This window comes from Chinchilla lanigera, unplaced genomic scaffold (genome assembly GCF_000276665.1).
Source record: "Chinchilla lanigera isolate Chin_1 unplaced genomic scaffold, ChiLan1.0 scaffold00010, whole genome shotgun sequence".
NCBI classification, from domain to species: domain Eukaryota; kingdom Metazoa; phylum Chordata; class Mammalia; order Rodentia; family Chinchillidae; genus Chinchilla; species Chinchilla lanigera.
The window spans coordinates 2,228,151-2,243,348 of NW_004955411.1; the positions used below are offsets into that span (position 1 = coordinate 2,228,151).

The 15,198-nt window shown below is 50.1% G+C and overlaps 1 protein-coding gene across 1 annotated transcript in view; it reads right to left on the reverse strand.

The window, feature by feature from the left end:
• The window catches only part of Lrrc1 (leucine rich repeat containing 1), a gene marked incomplete at its 5' end in the record, with an annotated part of 69,852 nt that overhangs the window by 38,269 nt on the left and 16,385 nt on the right, over positions 1–15,198 (reverse strand). The window contains 2 exon segments of the mRNA XM_013510755.1: positions 1,142–1,231; positions 4,503–4,581. Of these exon segments, the coding sequence (XP_013366209.1) occupies positions 1,142–1,231; positions 4,503–4,581 (169 nt within the window).

The window sequence follows — 15,198 nt, forward strand, 5'->3', positions numbered from 1 at the left end:
AGGAGTTCACCAATGGTTGTTCCATGGCATACTGCTGTCTTCAAATCAGCTGCTCAGATTACCAGATATAAGCATGCAAAATTGGTCAAAATATAAAAATTTTTTTTATTTAAAAAAAACAACTGACAAAACAACAATGAAGACAAAATCAAAACAACCAAAAACAACAAAACTGATCATGACCTCAAAACAAAATGATAGGAATTTATAATGGTTGCTAAATTACACACTGTTATCTTTAACAAAGTTGCTCAGTCCACTAGACATAAAAATGTAAGACTGATCAAACAAAGACAGTAACAATTATAAAGAAAAAAATAGTAAAAAAAAAATAAAACATTGGAAATTATGCAGAGCTTCACCATACAAGATGGCAGGAGTTCAACAATGGTTCTTATACTGCATATTGTTTTCAGACCAATCCACCAGTTTACTGGTCATTTCTTTTGTCTTTAAAATAAAAAAAGAATTAAAGTTCAAGTAGCACATTATTTTGGAAACAATGGGTAAACATGCTACAGTCGTAACACAAGCAGATTACATCTAAAAATGAACAAAACACCACCCATTACTGATAGCGCAGATACACAAGAAATCTTGCACATGGACAAAAACAGGGACAGATACTAAAAGGAAAGGAATGAGATAAGGAAGACGCAGCTTACTCTAAGATGATTACTAAACATTTCCCACAAAATACAAGGTGAAGCACCTATTTACTCTCAGAGCACGCCATCATTTTAAGGAGAAATGAAGCCAGAAAAGAGGTGGGGAGCCGGGGGCTTCCAGGACCACTGGGGACCACTGGGGCAGCTGCAGGCTGAGGAGCGGAGAGGGCAGTGTCAGCGTGAGTGTTTAAATGGCCACTACATTGCAGGGTTTTTAGACAACGAACACTACCCATGAAACTCGATGTAGCAAACCAACTGTAACAAGCAGCAGCATACTTTATAACTTAAAATTCAGGGGCAACGGGACGCGAAAACAGAGGCAGTTAGGTAACAGCTCTCCCGAAGGTGACGCTGATTCAGGCAAATGGCTTTCTCCGTAGAAAGTAAGAGCTGTAACAGGGAAGAGGGTGCAGCCAGTGACATAAACGTCCTTTCACCCGGGTGCGTGCTACAAGCACATGAAAACTTACTTGCCAATATTTTCAGGCAGAGACTGCAGTGAGATGTCATTTACAGAAAGACATGTTAAATTCTGTAATTCAGGAAAGCTTTCTGGCAACCTAGAACAACAACAAAAACAATGTTTGTAATTTAAAACAGCACAAATAGAATGACTTCTGTATGCTAAATGAAACAGCCTCCTAAAAGTCACATTATAAATAGCTTGTTTGCCTTGTCTTCCTATTATGTATTACATGCATAAGGAAAAAATAGACTTTGTCTATTGAATGGAAGTACAGGGGCATAGTAAATACTTACTGGTATAGTGATGCAAAAATAATTACAAAGAGAACAGATACGCCAGTTCTAAAGCTAAAGGAGCAAAACATGATGTGAGACCTACTAAGTGTTCCTTTCGAGAAAATGATAAATAGCTGTTGCAGCTTTTTTTTTTTTTTTTTTTTTTTTTGGTACTGGGGATCGAACTCAGGACCTTGCGCTTGCCAGGCAGGCGCCTATGCCACTGAGCTACATCCCCAGCCCTGCTGCAGCTTAAAAGTCCAAAGAATGGAAATATTTTATTCATTAGCAGAAAGTAAACAGAAAATTTCACCAGCCCTTGGGGTTATAAGAAAACACAGGGCAGCTGCTTGACATTTTCTCTTCCCTCAGCTTCTAATCCCCACAGCAAAGGGTTACTTGGAACTAATGGCTGACATCCAAGCCCACTGCTACTTTGTTAATTTTTTCTTTTCATTCAAGATGTCGCTCACTTGAGATAATTATATGTCTCACTATACGCTACACAGAAGCAGTTTTTATGTGTCCCTGAAGCCCTGCAGAATGGGAAGGCACCACAATGCAAAGCACAATGTGTCTGTCACGGTACGTTATTTCAAACTTATAAAGAAATCTTAGTTTCAATATTTCTATGGTTGCAGTATTTAGGGAGGAAAAAGCGACGGAAGGCAGAAACACCATTCTGTGTCCACAATGAGATTCAATACAAAGGCACGAATCTGCTAACAAAGACCATGGGTTATAAACCGCCACTTTTTCCAGCAGAGGAGGCTTCAGAGACGTCTTTAGATTAGAGTCCTTTTTTTTTTTCTGGGTTCCTTTTAGGAAAAAAAAAATCCTCTGCTACAGTTTGATATTTAATATAGGTTAATTCCAGATTTAAAACCAAGTCTAAGCCCTCAAAATCGAGGTAGTAACTGGAATGTTTACAGTCACTGAAATAGGCTCTTAGCAACAGCTTAGTAACAAAGGTAAGATTTTTTTACTTAAAATTCAAAAGGATCAAGATATCTGGTCTACGTGAGTTTTCACAGAAATTTTGTATCATTTCATGATTTTAAAACTAGCTGAAATACTCGCAGCGCGAACAAAAATGCTTTTCGTGGCGGCCTTGTTCTTTTGCCAACTGTTCACACTACAAGCCAGCCCGGTGCAACGCGCGGGAGGGAACAGAGACAAAGTTGGGAGGCGTGAACCGAAGTCACCTTCCCAGTCGCGAGCTGCGTGGCCCTGAACGGTCAGCGCATCTGCCTGAGCCTCAGTTTCTCCAGCCTTCAAGTCAGTGGCCAAGCTAAGGAACTCGTAAGACCCCTGCACCCCACACACTCTGCCCCAAATCTCAGAAGCAGCACCCCTGCCGCACCCCAACGGCTTCGCGTTAAGAACCAGGCCAGCTACGCGGCAGGACGACGAAAGCCTCGAGTAATCAATCTGGTGTGCTCTACCTGAGCGAGTCTCCAGATAATGATGAAGTCGAATGTGAGCTGGCTTTAGAAAAGGAAAGCTAAAGGGACCAGCAAGGAGAGTCAGCAACAGAGGGGTTAAAAATCTCAGCGGCAGTATTTCCCAGCCAGCCTGGCCCTACCACCGCCCGAAGCTCAGTCCGGTTGAACGTCCCAGTGCATCCTCCACTCCAGGAACAGCGAGAGTGCTGTGTGGAGACCAGTAACCAACAGCAGAGCACACCAGCAGCCCCCTCAGTACAGCTGGGGAGCCTGGTCGGGGCGCCGGCCTAAGCATAGGTCTCGAGCACCACGAAAACCTCCTCAGGGAGCTGGCGGGGGCGGCGGGAGGACCAGCAATGGCTCTGGAGGTGTGTGAGGTTCAAGCTACACCTTAATGGAGGGCGGCGACAGTCATGGAGAGAGAGGCTGAGAGGAGCTGCGGAAAGCGCTTCACCGCGGCAGAGAAGGATCCAGCGCAGGTGTCCAACGGCAGTCAGGGCAGAGAGGCAGGCTTAGCTCAGGGGGACCGGGAGGCTTGGACAGCACATCACGGGCCTGACCCTCCCTTCCAGGAACAGGAAGCCACAGAAAGTTTGCAAGGGATAAAATTACAGAAGGATGGCTAGGAAAGAGGGTCTGACCTAAGGCAGGCACGGGGTAGAAGGCAACCAGGTACAGATTACTATTTTCCAAGCAAAAACCATACATGTAACTTCATCACTGAAATTCAAAAGTGGAAAAACTAGGCATTTTTCAAAAATATATTTATCTCTTGAAAGTGAGGAGGTATGGAAAAAGCAAAACGGGCATTTATCCAGGACTCCATACCCAAAACGTCCCAAGCAATTTGAAATGGGTGAGATGCATCCCACTTCTCCTTCGATCTCGAGGGAGGGAGGGAGGAGCACCCTTCCGCCGAGGGCGCTCAGATTCTTGCTAAGTCCTAGGAACGGACCCGTCTGGCCCCGAGACCTCCAGCCCACACGGCCAAGGGCTGCCCGCGGGCACCAAGTCAGTCCTCCCGGCAACACGGAACTGGGCCATGCCCCGGGGCTCGGCACCGAGCCAGCTGCGGGCAGAGGCGGGGCACAGGCTGGGCGGCACAGGAAGGGCGGGCGGGAATATGGAATGAAACAGTGACCAGTGACTTTCTCTGCAGGGACAAACCCAAGAAATCCCCACAGATATTGCTAACGTAGGGAAATAATGGTGTTGACAGGGCTTTATCTTGTCTTTTTAAAGGAGAGTTCCAATGAAGCCGAGATTATAAATAGGTGAGTGTAGCACGGCCTCTTCTTGGATACTACTGGGTGAGCCTCTGTGAGTCTGGAACCCAGCTTTACCCCCTAAGAATGGAGGGGTGAGAGGGGAGTTTATAAACCGGGACCATTCCCGAAACTGCTTCAGAAGAGCACCCCTCACACCTCGGTGCCCCCACTCCATGGCAAGAGCCTCCCGACCCCTCCATGCAGCGCTGCCGCTCACGGTACATTCCTTCCCAAACACACACTGGGAAAATCAACTGTCCTTGATAAAGACAGTGACCCACCCAGGTACTTCCAAGATAGGTGAGCCGGCGAGCCCTCCGCTCAGCTCCCAAAGGATGCCCGCGGCACTCAGGAGCAGAGAGTGAGGCGACAGTTACCTGGTCAGGGGGTTCCCGCTGAAGTCGGCTATCTGCAGCGCTTTACAGAAGGAGATGCTTTCTGGAATCTCAGGGATGTCTGCGGGGAAACAGAGTTCGTCACCACGTTAAAACCGCCATCGCTCTCAGGACAGACCACAGTCACAGTGGGTGATCAGAAATCACTACCCTGTAAATGTAGCACGGGCTTGTAAGGTGTGCTTCTGCCCTAGTTCTGCTTTCCCAACAGAAGCCACATTCTTGAGAGAAAAATATTAGAAAGGACCACCACCCTCAGTCCACCACCAGCAAGTCCACGGCCTCTCCAAGTCACTGGCGGAATTCAGCTGTAGCTCCCACTAGACCTTCCTTACGTTTTCATCAGTACAAGGTACTCTAAAGCAGGGCATTTCTAAACTATGGATTTTGTCCTCATTACGAACATGGGAATGTGGAAAACAGAAAAATATAAAGAAGAAAATAAGAAATGCCAACAGTCTTATCACCCAGAGCTAATGTTTTCTTGTCATTTGTACACACACACATACACACACACACACACACGCATGTGCACAATATGCATATAGTTTTGTGAAATACATTCTGGGCTTGAGATATTTTTTCAACTTACATTGTTTTACCAATTCTTTCTATCATCTTTCTACATTTGGCCATTCTTAATAGCACAAAGATACACTACATACACTTTCAGGCTTGGTTTAATCAATCCCCTATTGCTGAACATTTAGGCTGTTTCCAAGCTCCTGATGTTGTCATTATACTTATGCCCATTTCAGATTATTTCCTTAGGCTACGTTCCCAGAAGTAGAATTGCAGTACAAGAGGCATTAACATCCCTACAGAACTTGTTAAATATTGCTAAATTGCTTGAGGGGGGTCAGACTGCAACAACTTACACTTTCATCAGCCTGGACAAGGTGCCCAACTCAACAAACAAAAGTGTTATTTTGAATTCTTTTTTCTCCTGGTAAAAACCGTGAGACCATAGCTCTCAGGGCTTTCAACTGTTCATTCATAGCAGGTAATTTCAAAAATACATTTATTTTGGATTATTAACATGCAGAAGGGCTAAAACAGAAAAAGTTCTCCTGGCCCCAGGCAGTTTTTTCCCTACTTCAACAAATGCCAGAACACGCCGAGTATCCCCACGCTGGGGGCGGCCAACGGAGGGAGAGATGGAGACACACACCTTGCTCCAATGACCTCAAATAACCAGATGTACACAAAAGCTTTCAGTTCAAACTGAAACGCTGACAACGTGACTATGTGCTAGCAATACCTCACACTACCACTTGCCTTGCATGATCATGTAAGATAGTGAAAAGCAAACACCGTACTATGATCCGCATTCATAAAAATACATAGAGAATCTTGTCTACCATCCACAGTTCGTTCTAGAATGGATTTCTAAAACCCACAAATATTTATGAGAACTGAGGTCCCAATATACCAGTAGCCCCTTTTATAAGTATTATCTATGCCGTTCAAAAATGTGTAATTTTAGCCAAGCACAGTGATGTATATCTATAATCCCAGCAATCTAGGAGGCTGAAGCAGGAGGATCAAAACTTTGAGCCCAATCTGGGCAACTTAGTGACTTAGTGACATCTGTCTCAAAATAAAAAAGAGCTGGGGATGTAAGTCAGGGTAGCTCAGAGAGATTGACAGACAGCTGACAGACAGAATTTAACCTGCTCTGTACAACTGGATACTAACACTCAGCGGGAGAGCGTGGCTAGCCCATCACCACAGCGCGAGTGTGCCCCCCAGGCTGCAGCACGGCACAGCTGCGCTGGAGGCTGGATGAGCACGGTGCCCCGCACAGCACAGCACCGCGGCCCGGCCCTGCAGCGCGGCCTGGCCTGCACTCCCCGCGACAGTCTCCCTCCCGAAGCCCCACTGGGGCTCTACGGAAGGCTGAGAAGAGAGAGGCCTCAAGTGCCGCGGAAGAAGACGGAGCCGCACAACCGAACGTAAATTCTCCAGGGCTGTGCGGCTCTGCCCACGAGAAAAAGCAGGTGCTGACAGTAAGACAGAAGACTAAGGCGGAAGTCTTTAACGTCACTCAGAACATCAGGATCCTCGCCGAGGCCCGAGATGAGCCGCCAGGGGCTGAGCTGCCGGAGCCCAGAGGGCCGCAGAGCCCAGCTCGCCGCTCGCAGAGCCCAGGCCGAGTGCCGGGGGCCCCACCAGGCCAGCCGCTGCGGACGCCAGCGGGGTAGAAACGGAACCAGACACTCCTCGCCACCGCCTGCACGCTTGCAACTCCACCCTTTGCACATATTTGCCCATAAAATAAGTTTCTGACAAGAAAGGCAAGAGCGTGGCTTAGGGCGCTGACTACTGGTTTGCTCTGAGGAAATTACTGAGTGCCTCCGAAAGGAAAGTGAAGGCAGGAAGGAGAACGGCACCTTGAAAGACGCCGCACTCCGCTGAGCGTCAGCACCCCAGGGACGTGTCGCGGAGCCCGGACATCGGCCTGGCTTCCTCACCCTCCAGGCCCTGGGGCCTCACGAGGTCTCCCACAGCGAGCTCCACACAACTGGACGGTCAGCTGCCTGCACTGAAGGCCAGGCTCACCGGGAAGAGAGCAGACTGGCCTTGCCAGAACGCGCAGCTGAGAAATCAACACCGCGAGTCCTCCGCACAGACACCTGCTCCCTCCGCCAGCCGGGACACGGCCCACGGCCGCGAGGAAGCGGCTGAGCCCCACACCCCGCGCGAGCAAGCAGAGGCAGGCTGTTCTCAGCGGAGAGCCCGAGCCAGTGGAGAACGTTCCGCTGCAGGCAGACTCGAGGGGCAGGACTGACAAGTACGGGGACACCCTCGAAGGGGGCTGCTCCGCTCACCTACCTCCTCCAAACGCTTTGTTTGAATGCTGCCCGCCACCGGCTCGCACATGCAGCTTCCAAATCCCTTGGACATTCTGTAATCACTCCTCCCACTCTTCCTATCCACTCCTGTCAGGGTTGGCCTGGCTCAGGCCTCCGTCATTCAGGTGACAAGGGCATCCTACCAGATGTCACCAGCGCCCAGGGAGTCCTCCGTCAGATTCACACAGCCATGAGAGCAGGAGCTGTGTCCCTCTGTTTACAAGGAATGAGTCCTCTGTAAACTCTTGGCCTACCCGTGCCTCAACCTCCTCATCTGTAAAACGGGTCCTCCACTGCAGATCTTTTTAAGTAATGCTAGCAGACAAAAAAGTTGGCCATGCAGGTACAATGAACAAAAACTCTACATCTTATCTCCCATCAGCTCACACCACGTTCACCCCACGTAAGCACGCCGTGCACACCGAGGCGGGCGGGCACCCCGGGCCAGTGTGGCAAGCTCTGGGCACACCACGAGCCGGGAAGGCTGTGGCCAGCATCGCCACGGGGTCCGCTCTGACCACTGTAACAGTGCCCTTGGGGAGGCTGGTACGGGGCAGGACCATTGGGGGGGGCCCGCACCTCCGCCCCACGGTCAGCCCTGGTGAAGTGTGGGCACTGGTCAGAGAGCAGACAGGAGGGCGGACGCTGCCCAAACCCAGACTGCAGCCGCTCCCGCCACACACGCAGAGCCACCGCCCACTACGCCGTCCGAGGGGAGGCGCCACAGCCGCGGCTCCTGGGAGCTTGGGGAGCCGTGCCCCGGGGCGTGACGCCGCACAGACCGGCTGGTCAGACGCTGGCCAGCGCTCCTCTTTCTGGTCTGAGTGCGGGTTCTCTGTCGTCCTCAGCTCCCGGCCTGCTGTGGGAGCCCTGACAAGTCCCGGCGGCTGGGCCCTTTTGCCGACTCCCGTCACGCGCACCAGAGAGACGGCACCAACGCCGGGAGGCACCAGCCAGGCAGCCTCTTCACCTGGTGAGAGTGACGGCTGTCGATTAAAGTACACACCAAAGGAAACGACACAGAACGAAATCATACGCTGTCATTTGACACTTACGAAATGACTGGCATTGGGGTAAAATTAATCTCCCCTTAACTGTCTGACGGCAACCTTTCCTCGGGACTCACGCAAAGCGCCTGTTATCTCTGAATGAGAAAAGTTATTTTCTCTGAGGCTGGTTCACCGACATGGCCACTCCCACAGCCGACACACAGCAACCCCTAACCAGAGGCAGTGGAGACAGAACACAGCCTTCCAGGGGGACAGTGTTCTCTACTGAGCGATTTACAAGGACATCCCCTGCCCTTGCAGACACAATCTTCCTCACCAACCATTCTAACACAGCACGCTGACGTCCTACCACACAGCCTTGGTTCAGATGCTGCTGCAGAAACCCAAGGGATCCCCACATCCCCGGGATTCTCAAGTGGACGAGGGCACGTCCTGGAAACCTATCAGCGTTCTAGGGACCTTGTGTGATACGGCGAGAACCGCTCAGCTTCCTCCTAGACATTCGCGGCGGTAGCACTCCTGCGCATTTTCCTTCACACAGCTGTGGCCAGGCAGCCTTCTGTACCGCCACAGCACGGCCAGTTCTTCCGAGTGGGTCAGCTACCCACTGGCATTTGTTCTCCCCTCTATGAATGGACGGTCTCTCTTCTCCTTCTGGTTCAGTACCCAACCGGCAGTACCAAGTTACACTGCTAGACTCCTGCCACTGAAAATACTCATAAAACGTGAAGCAGAACAAAGCTTGAATATTTTTGCAGGTATTCTAAAAGATTATCTCATTCATACTGGAGCAATTTGGAGACAGTTTAAACGAGACTAAAATTGTTGAAGAAAGCAAATTATTACCTCTATTTTTCTCTCTTTTTGTAAAGCCTCAGGACATAGCATGTGGAAAGTTAGCAAGGTGGAATTTTATTAAAACTGAACCAAGAGTTACACAAGGAAGTGTCTATATTTGCTGCATCCACATTAGTACTGTCCCAGGGAAGTGCTACCTGTATTCAAGCGTGGACCAGCGTCCTTCCCCTGCTTGCAGTCCATCCCGCGCGCCCTTTGCTGAGAACTGTTATCACAAAACGGCAGAGCCAGCACCTGACTATCTCCTGCGCGTCAGGCGCAGCTCTAAACATGCTGCACTGAGTTAAATCTTAACACCTCTAAAGAAGGTGCCATGGTCATCTCCATTCTTGGAGGGAGGAAACTGAGGCACCAGAAGAGCGAAGATGGTCCCCGTGTACACACGTGACCCCAGGCCACCGCACCTACAGCCCTGACCTGCACCCCCAGAAGAATGAAGGCCCAGAGCCAGGCGCCCTGGTAATGCCCAGGAGCATGCGGTCTCGGAGCTTCAGGAACTGGTAGAAGGAACCTGGAGGAAGTGAGACGCCCACCCACTTCCTTATGTCACTGTCTGCTTAGACGAGCCAAGTGAAAATTCATTTTCAAGCTACATAAAAGGAACATCACAACAAAGAAGAAACTTTAAAATGAAAATTCTACCCTCATAGCATGGTTAATCTTTATAACCTTTGGTTAGACACAGTATCAAAATTAAATATAGTATTCAATTAAGTAGATAAAATATTCATGTGAATGATTCTTGCTTAATGTATTGATAAAAGCATCTTAAAATTTTAATCAAATCTTCATGGAGGCTCCTAAATTAACTAGGGTTCTCACAGCGCACAATTTCTTCTCACCTGAACACTCTGATCAACGGTGATTATCTACAAAAATGTACTCACTTTCCCAATAACTAACATTAATAGCTAACAAATATTAAAAAGTTATTCACTAAATTTCTTTACAACTAATATTAAAAAATTATAATTATGAACTGATTTACTCAATAGCTAGAGGTATCCTCAAGGTCAGGCCTACGCTACTCGGCACCACATTCCCGCTCTGTGTTCCCACACTGTGTTTCCACGGCAGGCACGCACAGCACTTCCTCCTGGCCAGGATCTGGAATGGAAGGTAGGTCCCCTGGCCAGCAGCCTTGTGTAATCCAGGTAACTGTCAGCCACCAGGAGCGGCTTCCTCCAGAAGGGGACTTTGGACTCGGTCTCACCTACCTCCAGGTCCAGGGAGAGGTAAAACGAGATAATGTACCTGATAGCCTGGGGAGGGGCAAACATGTGAAAGACTGAAGAAGAGGAAGGCAATCTCCCCTGAAGTCCCAAGTTGGTTTTGAGTGTGAGTCGCTCCTCATATCAATAGTGGGGCCTCCTCTCACCCTGGACAGGCACTCAGATGGGAGAGTACTGAGAAGTCTGCCAAGCTGGCCATCAGTATTTGACCTTTGAGAAGGAAAAGTGTAACTGCAAAAGCCGTGGGGAATTTGAAGATAGTAACTGAATCCAGTATCACCAACATGAAGCCAAACATACACAAAATGTAACGAAGCATAAACAACTGGTACGGTCACAGATAAAGTGACCCCAGGAACAGCCCTAAAAGAGGCCCAGGGGCAGAGGTAAGCCACCAGGCCTCAGTAATTCATAAGTGTGCAGGTGAGATCAGAGGCTGCTAACCTCCCACACTAACATTCTCTAAGTCACTAAGGCCAATTCAAAGGAACAGTTCGCCATGAGGGTTTAATTACACCTGTGTCACTGGTCTACAAAGAGAAAATGTGCAAAATGTGACCTTCAGGTAGCCCGCCTGCCTTCTCCTTGTACTATTAATACTTTCCTGACCACCTGGATGATGCAAAGGAAAACGTCGGATTATAGACTTCACCTTCTCCCAAGCAGCGCTGTTTCTGCCGGTGACAGAAATGAAGACCTGGACTACTGTTCTTGCTCACACACCGAATACTCAACACTGGCCGATCCGGCTCACCCTGCCGATGCTGGGCTGGCTGGCGCTCGAGCTGCAGCTACCACCACGCTACGAGTGCACCCCGTACCCCTTTCTGCCACACAGACACTTCATGCCACCTGTGAGCTCAATGCTTCCATTTTCAACAAAACTCAGAAACTGCCACCCAACTGCCTGTGAGCACTCAGAGATGCGTCCACTGGAGTCAGCGGCTGAGAGTGCTGTCACCCACAAGCGGAAAGTCTTAGGCACTAAGATTAACTGGACAGAGGTCAGGTAAAGTGACAGGTACGACTCTGAAAGAGGACCCGCTCCCGAGGCCCACCGGACTACATGACTCCGAGGGAGAAGGGCCGCCACTTTGGAGGCCCGGCTTTCGCACGTGTTATCTCTAGTCCTTGCCTCGGATGCTGAGCCAGTAGCAGTCTTGTTGGGACTGATTCTGAAGCGGGCTCAGAAACATTGATCACACTGTCCAAGAACACTGTGCTCACAGTGCCTCGGAGTCCCGCGCCTGCTCCACGAAGACTGTGAGGTATCAAGCGAGGACCAGCGGTCAGGTCTGATGGGCTGCAGACACACGGCTGGCATTCGCGACGCCCGAGGAACGCACGCAGAGGCAGAGCAGCAAGCGAGGAAGGCAGGGCATGAGGGCTGGCGGCCTCTCTCAGGGAGATGGGGATATGCGCTCGGTCTAGGAGAGGAAGGGCGAGGACAGGGGAGCACCTGACCCCCGTTACAGCAGGGGGAGGGGAGGGAACTCAGAATGGCTCCGAGTTCAAGGAGCAAAGTCACCCCGCGTGGGCCCATGCAACAATGCGACAGGCAGGAGGACTGGCGCGGGTGTGAGGAAGTCCCTGTCAGCTCTGAGAGGACACCAGCAGAGTGGTCGGAGAAGTCAGCGGATAAGGAGGAGGGGTGTGCAAGGAGCGTGAAAGAGTCGCTGCCGGATTCTAGTCTGAGATGCAGCGTTCACGGTCGGCAACGTGAGAAAAAGGTGGAGAGTGCGACAAGGGTTTCTAGCCGGGAAGCCAAATTTATTTATATTTAGTTAAAAGAACTGTTGTTTAATCGGGATTACATCCTGTTTGGCAGGCTGGACTCTATCTGTCCTTTACTAACTGATGCCAACAGTTTTCCTTACCCAAATAAAAAGTCCCCAGTCTTGCGTCTGATCCCATTTAAGCAATTACGCCGCTCAGACTGACCTGCACCAATCTCATTCAAAGAGGCTGCAGCTAGATCTGTGATCAATTCTGTGAATTTCAGATCATGCCTTCACTTCAGCGTAGGCTGAAAGCTTAAACTCTGGAGGTGACTGTCTAGTTAAGGCTGACAGAACTTGAGAGTTGCCTGGGACTCAGACCCTACAGAACCTCTCACCACTGCGTCACGGTGCAGCCACGGGTGTAGGGGGCCACCGCACCTGCAGACGGCACTGGAGGCAAGAGCCCTGCACAGGGGAAGCAGCTCTTAACCCGAAACGCTTGGGACCCCAAGCCCAGGCTTCAGGAATTCTTCCGATCATGGAGTATGAGCACACACGTAGAGATAGCTTGGGGAACCGAGTCTAAACATGAAGTTCATTTATGAATGAAAGCGCCTTGCATGCATATCTGGAGGTGGATTCATACAGTACTTTCAGTGTGCCTGTGTTCTGACTGAGATCCACCACAGGAGACGGGGTGTGGAATTGTCCACTGGTGGGTTCATGTTGGTGCTCAAAGAGTTTCAGGTTTTGGGGCATTTCGAACTTCACACTTTCTGATTAGGAATGTCTGTGGAAACCATGGCACAATTATTATTATCAAAAGAGGTGAGGCAGGTCCCTCCTGGGCTCTGCAGGCAGAGCCCCAGACCTGTTCTCCGGACATCCCCACGCGCAGCTCCCCAAAGCTAGAGTCACCAGTGCACACCACGCCCCTGTCCCATCTCCTCAAAATCCGAAAAGTTCTGCTAAGTCTTTCGGCTTCTCAACACCAGCCAACAAATCATGCAATGTTTCTTTCCTTTTCTTACTAGTATATGTTTATGATACACAGAGTTTACACTTGTCTCGATCAATTGATACAAACATAACTCATAAAACTCTTAACCAGTTCACAGTTCTCAGAGTGCAGGGAAATCCTGAGAATCCACAAACTGAGTTCCACACCATGCCTCTGCACACCGCACTATCTGCCAGCAAGGGGCAAGGACTCGGGGGCTGCTCTCACCTGTCTCCTGTGGGCTCCGTCACATCCCTGCTTCCCGCTGCTCCTTCTCCCCACCAAACAGGCACGGGCAGGAGAGAGACTCAGGAGAGCAGGCCCCGGTCACCCCACCTGCTGCACACGTTCCGTCAGGCGCCTCACGTACAGAGACAGCCCTCAGCTGTTCACACCTCCACGGCCCAGACGCACACTGCCCCACGCGTCACTCGGAGGGAACAGAAAGCTGTTCACCATCTCCAACAGCAGCCTGCAATGGTGTCGGAAGAGGAGCGCATCGAGGTGGCTGGATCTACCCCTGCTTCTTCCTGCCTCTGGGGCTGGTGGGGACCCGGACCCCAGGCTCACGTATACTTTGCTGGGCGTGCAGGTGGCTGGCACTACATTAGTCGTGTTTATGCCCTGTGTGCTACAGAAAGAAGACACAATTTACACATGACACTGCTCTATGAAATCTCCGAGCCTGAGAATGCAGGTAGAGAGTGTATTTTTAATAAGCCTGGGAACCAGGAGGAAAGAGAAGGGGTTCGAGCTTCAGGAAAGTATCGAGGTCAAGGAAAAGTTCGCTTCCGTGTGTCTGGGTCTGACCTGCTTCAGAGCTCACGAAGCCGGAGCAATGAGCAGAGCAGCAGACAGAAGTCTTTCCTCAGAAGCACCCGGAGGGCAGCGCCCCAGCACAGGGGCGAACCTGAGCAGGAAACCTTCAGCATGGGAGGAGACGGGACAGCAGCCCGAGCAGAAAACCCGGGCACAGAATCAGGGCACTCCGTGAATCAGGGGCTCGTGGGACGACGGCCACCAACCCACAGAGGGGAAAGTGACACAGTCCCCTCATGGTAAGACGGAAACGAGCTGCCACAATGTGCAACGCTGCTGGGCAAACACGAACACCGCGCCTATGTGGAGTGCTGCGGGGAAGGAGGGCGGGAGCCACAGAGGGCACCACGCCAGACGCGGCACTGCATCCACTACACGTGAACATCACCGTCGAGGCCTGGCCAAAGGCAAGACTCGAAAGCTAGAGGAATAAAACAGCCGGCAGTGGACAGAACACGCATGTAAAAAAGACACACTACCGGGCTGTAGTAGAACGCCGAACGCCGCGGCTCTCGGCACAGTCAGTGCGTGATTGCTCCATTTACAATTATTTACTACTAGGCTAAAATCAGACCCTTCTGCGCCAAACAGGCTGATGAGGACAGATTGGATGTTCTGCTGTGGGCTGACTCAGGCCGGCTTAAAAATATCTGGGATTGTTAAACAAGACTAAATATGAGCACACGATCCAAGCCTGCTTCTGCTGCCACAGCTGTTGTTCTGGGTGTGCAGAGAATGTTCCCAAAGAATGCACTTGTCATATTCACCCAGGTATCAGACGCTCCAGGAAGCCGGCGGCCACACAGCAGCGTACCAGCACACACGGGGCCAACCCACCCGGAGTCCTGGGAAAAGCAAGCTCTGTGCAAGTCTTGGGACCTGCACTGGCAAAAAAAATTTCCCAGCTGAAAAGGTTTTCACCTAATTCCAGCCACAATGACCAAAATAATCTTTGTATCTTAAGGTTTTCCTTCCCCATAAAGTTGGCTTAAACACAAATGTGTCTTGACATATAAAGAATTAAAAAATTTCAGCCCCTCCAAATTCAAAGACCCAATCCAAAAATGGGCAGCAGAGATGAATACACACTTCTCAGACAAGGAGATACAAATGGCAAATAAATATATGAGAAAATGTTCAACATCATTAGTCATTCGAGAAATGCAAATTAAAACAACACTGA